The following is a 19,835-nucleotide window of genomic DNA, read 5'->3' on the forward strand; positions in this document are numbered from 1 at the left end:
AACATGGGGGAGGTAACTAGGCTGGTGAGCAGTTTAAACTCTGAGTGGCAGAAAATCTAAAGTACTGGGAGGACAGACTGAAGACAACATGGGAATGAGAAAAACAAGACTATGGGATATTAAAATCTAAGTAAAGTTGATTTTAGATCATGGTGTGACTAGTCACACTTTAGGTTAATTTTCACACTACAGACTGATATTTTAAGTCATAAAGATTTATTACATCTTTGTCAGCTTAGAGTTTCTCACTGGGAAAATGTTAAAAATGTTACTGTTTGAGGTGTGGGCACTCTCATTTTCTCAGATGCTCTCTTAGAATAAAGCACAAACTGGTGAGCATTTTATAGGAATCCCTCAAAAACCCACTCCTGGTTCTGAGGGTTCAGATATCTGAAAGAAAAGCAGGGAAGACTAGATAAGAAATGGTGAGACATCTCACAGTGCATCTCATTAGAGTTAAGAAAGAAATGTGACTGGGGAAAAATGACAAGATTGTCTATAAAGTTCTGAATTTCAAAATGGAACCCTACACATGCCAAAAAGATGTATATATGCTGGGTGGAAGTGGTGGGATGGCAGGGGGGGGTGACCCATGAATGCCATTGAGAGAGAATGGGAATCTATTTCTCTATGAACTCTGATTTTTATGGTATTCTGGACTTTTATCAGGGATATGGGGCTAGACTTACAGACAACGGAGATCTTCCTCTTGAATGATTTGGGCAGCGAGCTCTGTATAGAGAAGAAAAGGGGGGAAAAAAAAGAGAAAGAGACACACCCCACAGAGAGGGGGGAAGGAGGTTAGATGGGGCAGTCTTAGCACAGGCTCCAAAGACACAGAGAGAAAGACACAGAGACAGACAGAGACCAAAACAGAAGCGGCAAACGGCAAAAACGAAGCAGAATCAATGCAAGTTAGAGAAAAAAATAAAACCAAACATCACAGCAGGGAAAAGTCATCTAGTCCATACCACACCTATGTATTAGCTTAACCAGAAATAAGCTGGAAGAGGAATTCAGCAGCGTCCAGCCTTTTAAAGGCCTTGCTCATGCCCTCTTCCAACAAGCTGTCCCCAGAACTGGGTCATCTACCCTGCTGAGGTCTTCCTTGCTAACTCGAGGAAAACACGAGGAAACAAGGAAAACCAACTTTGGGATGGCAACTTAAATAAGGTAACCCCCCTCCTTTTCTCAGTGTCCAGCCTGACATCCACTGACAGTGGCTTGGAGAGCAGACTGTTAAGACTGCCTGGACCCCCACCACACCGTGGAAAAGGACAGCACCAGACTCAGTGGAGATGAGCCTCCTGAGCCAAGCGCCAGCAGAAAGAATTTAAAAGTGTCTTTGGTAAAGACAGGTTTTTATGCAGGGCACACTGTCACCAGGGAGAGTTTCAGATTTCCAACCACTGTACGGAGCACTAGCAGAGCCTCACTGTTTTTTCTCCAAACAGGGCTTATGCCTTAGGGGCTCTGCCAAGGACCAGAAACTGCCAAATTTGCTTTTGAGCAAGTTTCTGCCCCAAACACTCAGTGGGAGGAAGACTGTGGACAGAGCAAAAAGAGGAAGAGAAAGCGAAAGGGGAATAGAGCATTTTCAGATTTAAGTGCTTATTTCTGGAAAAACTAAGACCTACCACCCTTCTAAAGGGTAGGGCAGGACCCTCTTGATGAAATCCCTTTTCCCCATCCAACCCCCAGCCCCGTTTGTGTCGTCTAACCAAGTCTCCTTGGTCTCCGTTAAGGGCCAGCCTGAACCCTAGCCGGGCCGCTCTTGATGGGTAAGTTAGTGAGAAAAAAAAAAGTCTTAATTAAAACAGGAAAAACATGAACCAAATAAATAAATAAATCCAATAAAGAAATCAGAAAAAAAAAAGAAAGAAAAAAAATAAAAGATTAAAAAAGAGGAAGAAGAAAATAAAGAGGAAAATAAACTAGGAATATGACAAATGTTCCAGGTACCATCTCACACCTGGGATCTTCAGTTCAGCCAATCGCACCTCACTGTGTACTGTATCTAGTCAACCGCCGGTCCAATCAGAATGAGCCCTCCCTGCTAGGCGCTGTGCAATTGGTGGGGGGTTGGGTTGGCAAAAAAGGTGGGCGCACGGCGTGGTGGTCAGCACGGCACTGCCAGAGTCCTCCCAGGGGCGCAGGGGGGGCGGGAGGGAAACGTGTGGGGGGACGCTGCCCAGTTTCCATGATGTCAAGACAGTTCACTGGCGGTGGCCAGGCTCAGCGAGGGGTACAGGGGGAAAAGGGGCAGAGACATCAGTCCCAGCCCTGCAGGGGCATCATCTTGCAGTCCCTGATGAGATGGCCCGTGAGCAGCAGTAGTGGTCCTGGCCTTTTATCGTGGGAGGCAGGCAGGACCCTATGTCCACCAGTGGCAAGCTGCAGCAATACCACCACCCAATACTTGGAATCCAGGTGATGACTCCAGAGTCCCTTTCTCCTCTGCCTGTAACTGGGGAGGGGGTCCTCTCACCGAGTGGGATCATGGAACCTCTGTTGAAGGCAGCCTGGGGGCAGTAGATGGATAGCCCCAGGACCTGGCACACATTCAGCAGCAAGGTCAGAATACTGTTCTTCTGAGAGTGGTGTGTGGCATCTCCTCAGGGACTCCAGCTGAGACAGTGGTTCCAGTCAGGTGGATGGATGAGCCCCTGCCTCCAGGGATGGAGGAGAAGTTGGAGCAACCAACATGCTGCCCTTCACCATGGACAACAGGGACCAAAGGAAAGTCCATCTGATGAGCAAGTGGTGAGACATGGCTGGGCTGTCATCAGCATTAAATCCCTGGGCTCAGACCCTAGACTTCTCTGCAGGGTTCCTAGTCGTCACAGCTTAAGCCGAGAGCCCCACTCGGTATTTTACAGCATGGCACTGTGATCACAAACATTGATTCTTTAGGAGGTCTTGGTGACCTAGATGGGGATCCCAACAGTCTGTAGCAAACAAGGCAACCCACAGTCCTCAAAAGGGTAAGGGCATGTGGGCAGGCGCCCCAGCAGTGACACAAGCTCTTCTTGGGGTGTCCCAAAGAGGGAGATGATGCAAGTCCACCCCTTTCCAAATGCTTTTTGTTTTCTCAATACAAGTCTCTCCAGAACAGTGCTCTTCTCGGCCCCCTGATGTAAGCAAGGCAGGGAGGCAAAGGAGGGCCCATCACAGGATCCCATACACATGCCCCCCTCTGGCCAAGACACCTGGATAGCAGACTCGGCTCTGACTGGGCAGCTCAGTAGCAGCGGGTGGGTCCAGAGGAAGAGGCGGCATCAGCGATTGGCCAGTTGGGCAGGGTTATATTTTACGGGCGGATTACCGTACATGAGGTACTTGGACAAAGTTTTACGGGGAAGAAGGACCTTGTAATAAATAATATTCTGCACATCAAATCACTTTCACCGGCCCCCACCCCCCGCAACACACACCAAAGAAAGGCTACACACACAACGGTCCCTCCCACCCTCTTACCCTACTCCCAAACCCAGCTAATTCTCTAATTACTTTAAGAGCCAAGAAGACTTCGCTGGCTCTGATGGGGGGAACCCCCTGAATTGGGTGCAGGACACAAGATAATATATATGCCAGAAAAGTAGAGAGGTTACAGAAACGGGGAAGGGACCGTTGGGATCACCCCAGGGGCTAGCTTCTAAGCAGCTACATCTCTGCAATGAGACCACTGGGGGGCAGATGAGGGACAAAAATTCCTCAGCATGGTGGTCAGCTGAGAACCACCAAGGCCCACTAGATGGCGCAGAGCTCCAACAGGCTTTTAAAAAGGAGGGAAAGCTAGAGGGGTTACCACAGGGAAAAGCTAAAGAAGGTAGCAGGGAAAGCTGAGCCTGGGTCTTAGATAAAGGGCCATTAACTTGACTTTCCTGGCGGTTACAAAACTTTCAAGAGTCTGGACTGCATTACTTCCCAAACCAGGAAAGGGGAACGAATGAGCCCTGTCCCCATCACAAGGGGTCTCCCTTGCTAAACCAGCGAATTCTCCCATGGCCCTATACTGATCCAAGTCTTCACCTAGCCCCTTCTTTAAGCTATCCCACTGTGTAAGAGGGGTCACCAGAGTGGTCTACTCTTTCCCCTATGTCCACTCCTGCCCACCCACCCCAGCAGGTGGCTTGGATATTTACCTCTTTCTTCTCCTCATCCTCGGCACTGCCCTCTGGGCGGTCATCATTGCTGACTTGGTCTGCAATAGGCATGGGGGGCTCTGGAACCTCATTTTCAGGTCTGTTTTCACTTGTGTCCATGGTCACTTCCTCCTTCTCCTCACTGTCAGTATGGGGAGAGGTTGGGAGGGAAGGGCAGGAAAGAACCAAGGGGAAGAGAGAGCAAGATGTTAGGTTTTGGGTCAAGGAAACCCGCATGCCTCATCACCTGGGTGGGGTTGAGAGGGCTGCTTTTCAGATGAGACTAGAGACCTCCCCCCACAGGAAAAGCAGGAAACCATTTTCCTTGGGAAAAAAGCACAGATCACCACAACCACATCCATCCACTGCCCAGATGAGATAAAGCTGTGATGTGTGGGGTCCAGACTCCAATTATTCTTAGGTAATTCACCAGAGTGCCCTTATATGAAGAGAAAAACCCCTCTATGAAAACAGTCCCTCAGAAGTGATGTGATTTGCCCACAACCCCGTGGCTTCCCTATCCCTTGGGCACAGGCCCCCTTACTTAACCAAATTGCATGAAGGAAACCCGATTCCTTGAAAAGATGAGAAAGAACAGCCAGGGCTGTGGCAAATGATCCCAACCTTGTGTTTATTCAACTGCTTAATAAGTAAAAGCCTACTGACCCACAGGACCTGGAGACACCAGGAATGGAGAAATGATGGGGGTGGGGGCTGCAGGGAGAATAAGGCTGGTGAGGGTTCAAGCTTCAACAAGGACCCTCTCTAATCCAAAAGGAAAAACTCAAACTGCAGACAGAGTATGAAAGCTCAGAGAAGAACCAGGCCACTTTTACCTGCTCAGAGGTGTAGGAACTGTTCTTACATTCGGCTTTCGCCCAGTTTCTCCCACTCCCTTATTCCAACTTCCAAGAGATAAAGAGAGCAGGCCTCCCAGTCAGGACACACCCGCCCCCACACCATGCATCCTCTCCCCAAACACTGAACCCACTTCCCAACCCCTCCAAACCACACGTTAGCTCCCATGTCAGGCAATGAACCCCAAAGGCACTTCAGATAAACTATCTTCCCACCTTTTTTTTCCATCTCCATCCTTAACTTCTACCTCTAATCTCACCCCCTACCACCACCCAAACACTGCGGGGGCGGGTATCAAATCAAGATGATGAGAGGCCCAAGTCTCAGGAAGGGGAAACCAAGCCTCCCCAGGCTGATAAGCACCACCAGAAAATTCGGCATTCCCGACAGGCTGACTGACACTCAGAGGTCAGAACAGCCTCCCCAGAGCAGGCAGGGAGGGATGCACGGGAAGGGGGGAGGGGAAAATCGGAACTGTGCCCCCAGCTAACAGGCTCCCACAGAAACACGAGATTCAACTGCCTAAATCTAAAGAACAAGCTTATCCATCAACTACCTATTTCCCACACAGAGAGGGCAAGTGGGGCCAATTAGAAATCGGGCAGGAAGGACAAAGGGGGGAAGCAGAATGACTGAAAACAAACCAAAACGAAAGACGGAATGAAAGCCATGGGGAAGAGAAGGGAGGTGAGGTAGGCTAGAGCGGTGGGGAAAAGGGATACATGGAAATGTGAAGCTCTCACCCTTCTTTGCTTTCTGATAACATGATTTTTTTTCTCCCCCTGGAAGTGCTGTTTATCCCTTTCTGGAATGGAAGAAATAACAAAAACCAAACAAAAAAATCCTAAAAAATTAAACAAAACAAAACACCTTCCTTGTCCCAAGATCCCACCACCTCCTCCCCAGCCACCCGATCCAGAGAGAGAAAATCGAGATGCAGCAACTGGGGATCCAAAAAATGGTAAATGGAAGGGGAGGTGGTGGTGGTGGTGGTGAGGGGGAGGCTAAAATAGATCTGGCTTTTAAGAGATAAGCGTTAAGTCCTCACGGCAAACCCCGAATTCGGCTGGATTGGTCTCCCTGGAGAAGGAGGAGGAAGAGGGCCAGGCTGCTGGTAGTGGCTGGCTCTATTGTATTGGCGGAGCGGCGGCGATCAGCCGGAGACATGCAGGGGAGCCATCTTGCCACTTACCCAGCAGCCCGTGTGTGCGGACGGGGGAGGGCCCTGCTGCAGCAGGGGAGGGGAAAGAAAAGAGGGAGGGCGCTGAGTGAGCAAGGTTCTTATCCTCTGGCAGGCCACAGGGAGCTCACTGCTGGCTCAATAGGCCTGGCCTTTTTCCTCCTTTTCTCAGGTTACAACAGCTACCGAGGCCTAACCCCACAGGGAGAGGGTGCTCTCTCCTGGTCTTCTCGGGGGTCGGGGAAGGGGGCTGGGTGGAGAGGACATACAGTTACAGCTGCTTGCCCGGAAGATTCCAGAGAGTAGAAGGAAAGGAAACAGCAGAGCTGGGAGTGAAAAATGATAAGGAGATAACAAAGCCAAAGTTGAAAAGAGACACAGACTGGAGGGTCATGAACAATTTCTTCCGTGCCCACCTCTATCCAATAAGCCAGGCACGGAGCACTGAAACCAGATCAGCTAGTTCAAGGCGTGGAGGTGGGATGAGATCTGGCACTATCCAATCACTCTACAGTAACTGGCTGCTCACCGCAGGCAATGACCACGTGTTACTACTCCAACCAGTCCTTTCTCCGGGAAGATGGAAAGAGTGGATAAGCAGAGTTCCTTTTTGAATTACCAGTAGGGGGAAGGGAGGTGTCTCTGAAGAGATAACAGACAACTTTGTTTCACAGAGTCTTTAATAAGGTCACCCTGCCCCAGGGTCCCCTGGAGCCAGAAAGAAAGAGGATAAACAGGGCAAGGGGACCTTGGGAAGCTAAAATACTGAGGACACTTCTTGGAGCAAGGGCTCCAAGGTGAGGGCTCTGAAGTAGATAAGAAACTGAAGTGAGAGAACCGTTATGGGGAGGTGGAGGGAGCAGATCTGCTGAGCAGAAAGTGGGAACTAAATGGAAATTATTAATCATAAGTATCTTCACCAGACTAAATGTAAAATGGGAAGCTGCCTCTAATCATTCAAAAAAGCATCCAGTAGGTGCACAAAATGCTCATTTGTTGACTGCAAAGGTGCTCCCTTTGCATCCTACAGGAAATAAAGATTTCACACTAATACAAGCTTCTGGGTATCTGACCAAAAGCTTAGTATTACCTCATTTGTAATATGAGAACTTTTTGCCAGGACTAAAATTTCCTCCCTGCTGCTTAAAATCTTAAACTTACACACCAACTGCAAGATAAAGCAGTCATATTTATACATTACACTCAAAGTTCCTTTTCACTTTTCCCTGTCTGCTCAGTAAGATTGAGAGCTCTGGAGTCAAACTGGCTAGGGATCAGTCTGGGCCCTGGCCTCACCCTATACATGTAGTGTGATACTGGGCGAGTTCCTGACTCTCTCAGTTTCTTAATCTGTAAAGTGGGGGTAATAACAGTACTTATTCACATGGAACAATATGATACTGGTTTGCTCTTAAGAGTCTGGCTTGGAAGACACCCCAAGAAAAGGTAAGGCTATGCATAAAACACATATATGTTTAATAAGCCATTATCTCATTTGACGGCACCTTTGGAGCTTTTTTTGACTGTCCTCAAAGAGTAAACTGCTCTTTCTCTGAGTGCTCAATGGTACTCAGTAATTGGCTTGACAGGTTCTCAGCAATGTCCCCATCATTGTATAATAATCACTGGTTTACTTGACCCTGCAGAGTTCTTCAAGGTCAGGGACTGCATCCCTTGACCCCCTAGCCCAGGGTCTAACACAAATGCTCAGTAAATATTTCCAAATTAGGTTGTCATTGCGGGTACCAAATGGACACTTTAATAAATGTTCACTGAACCAGAAGTTTTCTACTTAAAAAATATTTTTGGATAGAACTCCCATAGAGACTGTTACCCTACAGAGAGCTGTTACTGTCAAACCTCCTCAAATGTTGCCTCTACATCATTTGTTCTAAAATACTTTCAGCTGCCAATGTGCTGCTCTGAAAGTGGCTTCCTTGGAGGAAGAATTTTTTTTTTAAGAATTTTCTTTTAATGGAAATTCTCACTTTTTTCAAGAGTAAGAATTTTACCACGTTATCGCCATCCTTTTTAAGACATGAGCTTATTCTATTTCCCCATGATCAAATCTGTGGGATCCAAGAATTCGCAAGATATTATTTTCATAAGAAAAAGAGGAAACCTGGAAATTGTCCCCAAAGGGGACTCAATCTGCTTGCAGAACCAAAGCCTTGTTAGCTAAGTCTCAGAGCCCCACACAGAATTTCTTTGTAGTCCCTTTTAGACAAAAGGCATCTCTCTTCCTACTATTTAAGTTCTTGCACAAGTGTTTCCTATATCTCTGAAACATAGGTGAAATTACATGGGGATTGGGGGTGGGTGACATCTACCCATAATTAAACAGCACACAAAGCATCTGTAGCCCAGAAGAAAAGGATAGAACTACTTGGAGATTAATAACATCACATTATAGTTCATGCCTGAATATTAATGAGATTCAGAAAAACTAATTCAAAAGGACATTTCTATAGACATTTAGTTACTACAGAAAATTAACAAGCAGCTGAGGACCTGATGAAATTTAATAAGAAATGGTGGGATCTGACTAACCTTAGGCGGTGAGATTTAAATACAGAACACGCTCAGGAGCATACTGATTCCAAGATAACCAAGGACAGTATGGTTTTACATGGTATGTTCTCAGATACCAAGATTTCAGTGAGCAAACCCTACTGATAACAATAAATTCTACCGTTTAAAACAAGCATCATTTGGCATACTGGCATTGTAGGTCCCCTAGGGAGTATCAATTACACTGTCACATTGGCTTAAAGGACCGTATCTTTCCTCCTACTCAGGCAAAAGAACAAATAAGCATAGTGCCAAGAGCCCAATGTTGCTATTGCCTGCAAGGTTTGTATACACAGGAAAGTTGTATTTAGAAAAATCTGGGTTTGAATTAACTACTGCTGGATGATACAGTTGCCCAAAGTTTTCTCTTTTTTTCCTTTAAAAGAGAGAATTACTTTCTGCTGTATGAGGAAATTTTTGTTGTATCTATAGCAGGCAGAGGATTGGATTCTGGAATAGGGCTCAACTGAAATAGGACTGAGGGCTCACAATTCCTGCCCCAAGAAATGAAAAAGATACCTTACCTCATAAATCTAGAATTCTTCAGGGCACAATCAGAATCAGAATGGATTTAACCAAGCACAGCAAAAAAAAAAAGTTAGGCAATCTCTTCCAAGTGGTAACAGTTCTTGAGATTTAGTTTTTTTAAAAAACACTTTACTGAATCAATAGGCCCTAGCTTTGTTTTTAAAAAGAAATGTGACTTCTTGTTGAGAAAGAGAGGAAAACAAAGGTTAAGCCACAAACGGTCTTTTCCATTTAGCACTCACTGTTGATCCCACTTTTAAAACTGGCCAGGGCTCCAGAGGCCACCGGGCTGAACACTAGCACTCTAGAGGTGTCAGAGACCAGGAGGGCTGTGAATCAGCTGTAGCAGGGCCTCCAGAAAGAGGCAAACTTCTCAAAAGATTCATTTACCAAATCCAGTGCCAGAACAGCCTATGGGTTTAGGCTTTGGGGCATGTCGTTTTGTTAGGCTGTTGAATAGACCATCTGGTAGGCAGGCAGGAGGAAAGCAGGTAGGAGGGAGGTGTGGGAGCTACTCCCGAGCTCAGACTGCATTTCTAATCTATAGGCTGCTCCACTGAAGCTTGCCTAGGCAACAATGGGCAATCTCAGTATTTGCCCAAGGTGCCATCTGCCTATCACCTTGCCAGAATCAATGTGACTAGATGACCTCAGTCATAAAATGAAGATCAAAACCACCTTTACCTGAGGAGAAAAACTGTGTATGACTCCAAGGTTTGTTTGCCCTGGACTTGCATGTGAAAATCCAGAGAAGAAGTGCCTTCAAAACAGCATAAAGTGCTGCTCTGTTGCCAGGATCTGAGACCCACAGAATTTTAGGGCAAGCAAGCAACTTTTCAGAAAACTACTTGCTTTTCAAGATACACAGGAGGCGGTTCCTCAGGCCCAATTAGTAGCAGGTTGTCAACACCTACTTTGAAACTGTCATTACAGAGAAGATAAGCTGTACTCTCATGGGATGGGGGAGGGAAGGGGCAGGTATCATCTCTGACTGATGGATAGGGAAGGGAAGGTGTCACCCCATTTCCTCATCGATGGTGTAGCTGGGGAATCCTGAACACCTTCCAGAATCCGCTGGGTTTTCACTTTAAGGTCCTAGAAGAAAAACCCTTTCCCAAGGGATAATGTACCCATCCCAAAAGGGAAAAACAAAAACTTTTCAAAGTGCACTTTTAGCTTTCAAACCAAAAAAGTAATGGCCACAAGATGGCAGCAGAGGCAAGAATATTACAATTGACAGTGGCAAGGCAAAAGCTAAGAGTCCAAAACTATTTAAAACCTTAAGAAAACGAGATAATAAATCATGTCACTGCCCACCACCCTCCAAAATCAGAGGCAAATATAGCTCTAAGAAGAATGCAAATTATTAGATATGCACATAAAGGGAAAAATCATATCAGAAATATTAGTGTTAAAATGTCATTAAAACAATCATGGAACAAAGTTAGGCAAACTGTCTACACAGGACACTGACCAAAGCAGTGTAAGATTCTAGCTAAGAATAATGAATGATATACCTGTTCGACTGTAAATTTAATTTGATATGAGTATTTTTCTAGGACTACATATAAGGAATAAAAAATTCACATTAATTACATGAGTGGTAAAATCAATCCAAGGATCTTAGAAGCCCAGGAGTAAACTTCTGACTTGATATGCACTTCCTATTTTGCTGTACGGTATGCTCTGAGAGGTAACTAGGCTAGACTGTGCTTAGTAAAATGACACTTAATAACCAGAGAAATACAGAAACTAAAAAACAGGACTCGCCTGTACTTTTCTTTATAGACTCTCAATATCCTTTATTAAACTGTGTTCTCAGGCTCAGATGTAGTTGATAAATTTGTCAAAAGATTGAGTTAAAATGTCTAAGTCATTTCCCTTACATTGTCTTGAATTTGCAAACAGAAGCCTCTGCTGCCTCCTCCACAAAGGAACTATTTTGGTCAGATTATAGATTTGGGTTTCTTTATGCTCTCACCACCACTTTCCAGACTACCTTCAGAGTTCCAGTGGCAGCTCTCAACATACTAACTGAACCCTAGACTTAGTCCAGGTAAAGTTCTCCCTCCATGTTTTAAAAGGAAACTAGAAGTTAGCCAAAGAACTCTAGGGAGCAAAGAACTATCCCACAAACCAGGAGTGTTACGCCCCAGGTGAGAGATATCACTTACACAGTGCGATGAATCCTTTCTGATTCTGGTAGGTGAGAGGTCTGAGTCTCCAAGGTTTGGGGCTGTGTGGCAGCTGGTGGCTCTGCCTCTTCAGCTTCACACTTCTTTGGGCTCCCCTGTCAGGACAAACACAGCAAAACAAACATAGCAACGTACTTAAACCTGCTTGGTTCCTCTTCTTTAACATGGAGCTGGTAAAAGGCAGGGCACAACATATATAGCACCAGCTCTGCACACAGCCCTACTGATTTTCGTTATTTTAGGAAGTGGAATGGAACGTTACTTAAAGAATTTCCATGCCAGCAATCACTTTATTAGAATTCTTCTTTGAGAAAACTGAGAAAAGGCTTCCTTTGGGCAGAAAAAAGATGTTCTGAGAAGAACTGACCCTGAGAGTCCTGAAGATGAGAACCCTGCTGTTCAGATGCATGGAGAACTTTCATGAACCAAGGATCTGGAAATGAAAGTAGATTCTAACAGGTAGCCCCAACCTTCTACATTTCTACTGACCCTTGTCCAGACAGCATTTTCAGTTTTATATCTAAGACAAAAGGGAAAACCATGCCTAATCCTCCATCTCCCTCTAGGGAGGGGGCATAATACCCTACCCGCTCAGGCTGTAACCTCTGGGTCACGTGCTTTTCGGCTGGCTCAGGTTGGCTCATATGCCTCACTTGGATAGAGGATGAGGTGGAAGTCCTCTCCTTTGGCTCAAGGACCTGCAGTTGTGGCACTGGTGGAGTTGCAACCTCCTGACCAGAAGAGGGATCTTTGGTTTCAGTGTAGCTGGTGCTGCTGTCCCTGGAGACTCCAGGGCTCAGAGACTAAAGAAATGAAACACATTAGGCAAATTATTTTATGTGGTATCTATTCAGTAGATATTGAATTCTTCAACTTCTACTGACTCAATTTAATACTTTGGATCTTTTTACCTTTATGTTTATTCCTGTTTGACTTAGTGATCACCCTTTCTTCCTAGATTATTCAACAAATTGTTTAAGTCCCAACTAGGTGCCAGATACTGGGATACACATGTAAAAAGGCATGTCCCTACCTTCAAGAAGTTTATCATCAAGTGGAGGAAATGGGTAAATGGATTCAACTTTCTCTGCAATCAAAAGGACTCAAACTGAAAAAGGACCATACCTAGGGAATCAATGAATTGAAAATGAAACTCCAAAATGAGAGGGAAGTAATACTGAACTGAGGAAGGAAGGAAGTTTTTTCCTATTCCCACTGGAAATCATGCTAGGTTCTCTAGGGGTTGAAAATCACTGCAGTAGAGACAGAACATCAATGCACCCAGGATTCTCCCACACTTACTTTTCTGCTGTTGCTGGATGCTGAACGTGAACGAGAACAGGAACGTGACCTGGACTCAGATGTTGATCTGGAGCCCATCTTGGATCTACCACGAGGGTTGGCGTGAGTATGTGCCCGAGATACATCTCTCTGCTTGGACCTTGGAGGTGAGTGAGACTGAGAGCCTGAGCTGTCAGGAGAGCGAGACCTTGATCTAGAACTGGAGGATGAAGATGAGGAGGACCGGCTAGAGGATGAGTCAGCTGACCGTTTCAATCTGTGGCTTGGGAGAAGGGTATGAGAAGCCCTTCTGCCTTCCTTCTGTTCCAAAGATTCTTCAACAATCCCTCTGGCCAGTGCTAATTCCTCGACTTTTAGAGGGAGTGGTTGAGCAGGTTTTTCTGATTTAGTTTCAAGACCCCTCTGGGTTGAGGATTCAGCTAGTGTGCTTTTCTGAACTAGAGGCAGGACACACTCCTCTGGCACTTTCTCTACTGGAGATTCTGCTTTGATGTCTGCAGGACTTGACAAAGGAGACAGGCCTCCCACCAACTGCACAGTATGCTGAGATAGTAACAGCTCCCTGGCCTCAGCATCTGTATTAGGAGGAGATAACTGAATGAGGACAGGAGGGGCTGGGCCTTCCATGGGTTCTATTTCTTCTTCACTCTGGAGTTGTGTATTAGGTGGTGGAGAAGATGCTTCCTTGGTAAGTAAAGGTGGGGGAGTCTCCTCCTCACTGGCAGTTTGCTCTGGTTGTAGCGCAAGAGGGGTCTTCTCCAGATCTTCAGTCAGTCTAGGAGGGGAAGGTGACTTCGATTTTTCCTCCAAGCCTTTTAAAGATTTTATTTCTCTGTCTTCTTCCTCAAGGGGAGAAACTGTTTTCATCTCTTTCTCCTGCTGTCTGGCCAGATGACTTCTTCTAGCCTCTTCCTGGGACCTTGTAACCCTCCCTCCTCTCTCTAACCCCTCTGGTTCCTGGGATCTCTCATCCACCACCTCCTCTGCTTTTACTCTGGGTATCTCTTCCCCTCCTTCTTCCTTAAATTGTTTCAGGACTGGTGCATCCCTAGATTTTTGTCCCTCGCCATCATCTTCCTCCTCTTCCTCCTCTTCTTCCTCTTCCTCCTCCTCCTCTTCTTCTTCCTCTGTTTTCAAATTTCGATCTGCTCTGACCCTCAGAATTCTGGAAGGTGTTTCTTGATCCTCTTCCTCCTCAGCAGCCTGGCTGCCCTCAGAGAGTTTAGCTGCCCTTGCCTGAAAGAAAAGATATTCAATGGTTCCAAGTATATTTGCTCACTATCAACAGAGCAGGAAAAGCATCTCACAAGACACACCACTAGGAGGAGAAACTCAATGATAGACACTTTCAGCAACACAAAAACAAATGCAACAGTAGACATGCATGACTAACATGGGCTCTTGTAGGAATCAAAATAGAGTTACCAAAAGGAATACAATAATGAAACTGCTAGTAGTTCATTTGTTAGCTTTGAGCTTTAAAAATAAATATAAACTGAAAAAAAAAATAAATATATAAGCTGAACATCTATAAACTATGTGTGATGGGAGGGAGAGAACTGACCTATTACCACTCACTGTGATCATTTTGATACTTTAATTTTTTTCCATTCTTTTCCACAGCTGTAATTACACTACACATACTTTTGTACTGTGCTCACTTAACATCGTATCATATAGCTTTAAGGTTTTAATTGAATAATTAATTGTATATTTTCTAACAATGTACTGCTTTAGGAACAACGACCACCTGCTAACTTTCACAATTAAGTTTAATTTTTTATATATTCATTTAGAGATCTGAAGGCCAAAGCAGCTATAAATTAAAAAACAAAAAAAGAAAAAGATGATTAAGGGGAGAAAGAAGATGATTATATAGAAATCTAGAGAGACACCAACTCTGAAACTGAGGAAAAAGAAAAGGAGGACGAGATAGCCAAATCATTACCCAAAGAGGTGAAGGACGTTTCTGGAGGTATCTGAATTACCTGTCTGACCCTGGATGATCGTCTTTCTCCTTTCCTTGGTTTCTCATCATCAGATTCACCTTTCTCTTCAGAAACAGAGGAACTTTTTCCTATCAAATGCAAGAAAACCAAGTCAGACTCATAACATGAACACTCATTCAAGGCTGCTTTCTAAAATTAAATCAATCACAGCACATGAGCTGGTCGATATATATCTGTATTTATTTGACTTCTATATGGAATAAAAATTATATAAAGCCCTAAGAAACAGGGTTATGTTGGTAAGTTACGCTGCACACATCTGGAATATTATTAGTATCTCAGAGTCAATCCACATATTATAAATATCTCAAGTAAATGTAAAATAACTACCAGAGGCTTCAAATTGTCTAGTACAAAGTGTACTTATTTCTGTAAAATGTTTTGTCACTGAATCAAAGCTCAAGACTTCACTATGTTTGGTGTCCAGTTTTTTGGACTGCCTATTGCCACTACTAGTTTTGACCAAAACATCATGATTAATATACTAGTTTGTAAAACAAAAATCTCATGAAATAAGTACTTAAGAGAAATGACTTTCAGGCCCTAAGGTCCCAAAAAATTACTTCAAGCCAACTGGACAGGGCTTCAAAAATGGGCCCTCCTAATTATATTTTAGATACGGAGCTCTAGGTGAGATTATTTTTAAGGAAAAATAAGTTCTACTACTAAAAAAAAGCTTGCAAACCACCAATCTAGGTCATTCCAAATAACTTTAGGTAAAACTGTAAAAACTTCTACTTATGTTACATGAAGAAAGGTAACTGTGGGTAAATCACTTAAATAATTTGGGTCTCAATGTCTTGACTGAGAAAAAGGGATGGACTGGAGGATTTCTAAGTTTCCTACTAGTATTAAATATTACATGGAATAGCAATGCAAATATTGATCAGAACCAGTTTAGAAAACAGCCTAAAAATAATAATATTCCAGATACACACAATATGGTACAAAAGGTTTAAATGATGCACAAAATCTTGTTCTATATTAACAGTAGACTGCAAGTAAAGCAGATGGTGTGAACTCTAACCCAAGGTCTCGTCTCTTATTTCTATATTCTAGCAAACTAAAATGAACTAGTCTTTGCTTCTATAATTAAAAGAAGAAACTTACAGAAACAACTATAAGACTGCACTTATTTTTCCGGGTGGATAGACAGTGGCATTAGGATTAAAAAAAAAAAGACTGCACATATTTTATAAAACATTACTCCATGATCACTTGATTAACAGGATCTCTGAATATGTACCATTTCATATTTGGGTTAGAGAATAAAAACTTCATTATAGGTGTGTGTACAGGAACTATGGTTAGGATATACAATGCTAGCTCAGACTCTTTAGCAAAGACTTAAAGAATAATCTGTAAAACATTAATAAATAATGTGGTGGCTATAATAATAATTTCATAATTAAATGACCAAGAATAGGTTAATTACAAAATGAGTAAAACCAAAAGAAAACATTTGCCATGAATTTTAGGCAAAGCTCCTTTGCATATATATAAGGGAAAGAAGCTGATTTATAGTAGTTTAACAAAAAAGGGGGAAAAAAAAGTAGAGGGTGGGAGGGAAGGATAACAGGCAGAGTACAGAGGATTTTTAGGGCAGTGAAAATACACTGGTATGATACTCTAATGATGAAGATGTCATTATACATTTGTCCAAACCCAAAAAATGTATATCAAGAGAGAATCCTAAGGTAAACTATGGACTTTGGGTGATTACGTATGTCAGTATAGGTTCGTGTTGTTAAGAAATTTACCACTCTGGTGGGGGATGTTGATAATTAGGGAGGGTATGCATATTTGGGGGCAGAGGACATCTGAGAAATCTCTGTACCTTTCTCTCAATTGTGCTGTGAACCTAAAACTGCTCTAAAAAAAAAGTCTTAAAAAAAATCACTATCCAGATGCTTAATAATTTTAAAAAAAGAAAAGAAAAAATTGACCAGGTTGGAGGGAAGGTAAAGACTGAATATTGCAGATACCGTAAACTTATATATAGACAAAGAAAAGACTGGAAAATTATACACCAAAATATCAATTGTGGTTATTTTTGTTTGTGGAGACTTCTGATTTAAAAATTTGTTTAAAAAATTTTTTTCTAGTTTTTCCAAAATTTTTCTAATGAATACATACTACTTTTTGTAGTAAGATAAACAGCTAACATTTATAGGTCTAACCATCCCAAGTATTTGTTTTTATCATTGCAAGTTCTATATAAGAAACACTCTATTTGTTTTTTTCAACTTAAAAGCAAGTGTTATAAGCACATATATACCAAAGATGCTTTGAGATGAATAACAGGCCTTCAGTAAGCACATACATGCTCTGAACAAACGTGACTTCAAGAAAAAAATAAAATAAAAAGCATGTACAAAGTTAGCCAGAGATAAATATGCTAAACAAGTCAAATTAAGAGTTTTAGGGTTGTTATTTTAAAATTAGGTATGTACAAGCAAATACCCCTTTTCTCCATCTATTGTAAATTGTATGCTATTATATTGGCTAATGTTATTTTGATACTGTAAAACTGCAGTGGTAGGATTCTAGATGACTACTCCTCTAGTAGCACTTGCCTAGTAAGTCATTAAAGAGATGTGAGAAAACTGGGCAGGGCTGTTCAGAAAGTTTTGGTCATCACTGTTTTGCAAAAAAGGTGACGACTAGAGGGAATCCTCAAATATGAAACAAGAATCTAGTAAGCAATACAAAACATAAGAAAGAGACGAGAAATTCTTTTTAGCTCCTTGTAAAGAGCTGATGTGACGCAGACAAAGTTCTGGGGAAGATGCCATCTTCTATTATGTGCACATGGCCACACGAGTCTCTTCAGCCAGATGTTAATAATAAGTGCAGAAACTGAGCACCTTTAGCAAAGGGTAGAACCAATATTGGTAACAGATTAAGAAATAAATTTCAGGAATTAAAAAGCAAGTCAGGGTGAATGTAAGGTTTTCAAGATTCCAAAGCCAGAAGCCTTCAGGAGAAAGGCAAAGATGGCTGCTCAGCAGTGTAGAATGTATTAAAGTGACAAATGTTTAAGGGCCATATAGGAAAGTAGTTTCTTTATCCTGGAAAATGAATCCCTAGGCAAGATTTGCAGGACCCAAGTAAGGTGGCTATAGAGATCACAGCAAAGCCTGTGGCCAAAGGGTATTCTTGACTATAAGAAGAAGCAGAAATTAAAAGAATGGAGACCTGGTAATGATGTCAAACCTAATTTGACTGATGCTAGCTATATAAGTAACTTACCTAGCATTTCTTTGAAATCTCAGCATCTAGATTTGTACAATACTCAGGAAAGAGGGCTATATGCTCTTTGTAAGCCAAAGGCTGGCTAAGATCACCTGAAGCTATACCTTTGTTAATCTGTATTCTGACTATCTATTTTTTAATGTTTTTGTATTTCCCCCCTAATTTTCCTAGAGTGAGCTCTTTTCAAAAAAATTAACTAAAGGTAGTAAGGACTTTTGTACACCTAGTTAAGATCTAGAAGGGAATCCAAACAACTTTTGACAATGGAGGGTGAATACTGACTCCCAACACCTTAAAAAAATCTGAGGAAAGTGGTATAGTGATAAGAAGTTAAGAAGGAGACCCAGTAAGAATTTTATAAAACAACCCTTCCATCCTATTTGAGATTTTGTCTACAGCACATTAATGGGAGGTTTCTAGAATATATGCCAAGGATCCTGATTAAATATAATACTGGAAAACTATTCTTTCACTTAGTCATTCATAAGTTGAGTTGATCAACAGAACTACCAGGGGACTTTTAAAAAAAATGTAAGGTTTCAGTACTCACATTCCTTGAGATTCTTGGGGTAGATTCCAGGAATCCATATTCTTAAACAAACACAACAAACAAACAAAAGAAACCTCAGGTGCCACTACTGATTACCAAAATGTTACTAGGAACCTTACTTTAATCAAAATCTTACTTAAAAAAAGGAAGCCAAAACATCCAGAGCTAATAAATAAGCTGGAATCCTAATATTTTGCTGGCCTATGGCAGACTGACAGTGTACACCTAAAACTCCAAACTACCACTTCACTAGGACCCTGACCAAATTCTGTGCCACAACTATAATGAGATTCATATTCTGAGATCAGAGGGAGGAAAGTTTATGGATAGAGTGCACTGAAGAGAACATAAAGTAACTATTAGCTGTACTCCACAATTTACTACATTCATTTATTGACTTTTCACCTCTTTCCTTTTACCTGTTTTTCCTCCCTCCATCTATTACAACCATAGGCAGAGTCCTGCTGATGACACAAAGCTCTGAAGAGAGAGATCACCTTCACACTACATCTTTATTTGCTTTTGAAACGTTTTATCTATTTCAGGATCCATACCTCATTTTCGTTTCAAATTATGTTTAGAACACAGAGAGGCTCTCTCTTTTTAAAGAGAGTTCCTTATAAAATCATGTTTCTATAAAGAATCTTCAATGGTTCCCCCATTACCTTTAAAATTGAACATCACATTCATTCTTGTCTGTCTTAAAACATAGCATCTTCTATTATTAGTTTTGTGTGTGATTATCTTCTCCCTAATAGGTTTTACAATGTGCTAACTCTCCGTATACTCTAACATGGAGATACATATACAGCAGAATTCAATACATAATTTTTTGGCTTATTTTTACTAAAGAAGAAACAATGACAACTAATTTATAAAAGAGTTTTCCCCTTCCTCCTGGCTTTACAATCAGTGATGAAAAGAGTGCTAAGAGCAAAATGGATCAATCGATGGTCTGCTACTTTTATATCTGAAGAGAAAAGAGGTCTCTAAAAAAACTTATTTTTCTCCCATCATTAAATATCTCATAAAAATCTATTTTCAGGAAGGACTTCTATATTAATCAGAAGAGCTAGCAACTTCCACATATTCTAGAAGTATTAAATAGGAATGATCACCTTCCCCATCACAACTAACATTAATAATGATTCAAAATACTTGTTAATTTACACACTGGTTTACTTTCTCAACCTATTATCCATATGTATTATGCACATGTTCTCCCAAAGGTACACTGTCTTA

The 19,835-nt window shown here is 42.4% G+C and overlaps 1 protein-coding gene across 7 annotated transcripts in view; it reads right to left on the reverse strand.

Annotated features, from left to right (window-relative positions):
- Positions 1–19,835, reverse strand: part of ACIN1 (apoptotic chromatin condensation inducer 1) — a 29,924-nt gene that overhangs the window by 4,942 nt on the left and 5,147 nt on the right. For 5 of the 7 annotated variants that reach the window (XM_064485823.1, XM_064485821.1, XM_064485822.1 and 2 more), the window contains 6 exons: positions 14,768–14,856; positions 12,780–14,015; positions 12,065–12,280; positions 11,457–11,572; positions 4,146–4,287; positions 690–732 (listed from right to left, as the gene is read on the reverse strand). In XM_064485823.1, the coding sequence (XP_064341893.1) occupies positions 690–732; positions 4,146–4,287; positions 11,457–11,572; positions 12,065–12,280; positions 12,780–14,015; positions 14,768–14,856 (1,842 nt within the window). Of the gene's footprint in view, positions 1–689; positions 733–4,145; positions 4,288–5,746; positions 6,014–6,051; positions 7,266–11,456; positions 11,573–12,064; positions 12,281–12,779; positions 14,016–14,767; positions 14,857–19,835 lie in introns of those variants that run through there. The other 2 variants (XM_031452691.2, XM_031452692.2) reach the window with 2 other exon arrangements.

Source organism: Camelus dromedarius, chromosome 5, assembly GCF_036321535.1.
Source record: "Camelus dromedarius isolate mCamDro1 chromosome 5, mCamDro1.pat, whole genome shotgun sequence".
In the NCBI taxonomy this organism is placed as follows: Eukaryota; Metazoa; Chordata; class Mammalia; order Artiodactyla; family Camelidae; genus Camelus; species Camelus dromedarius.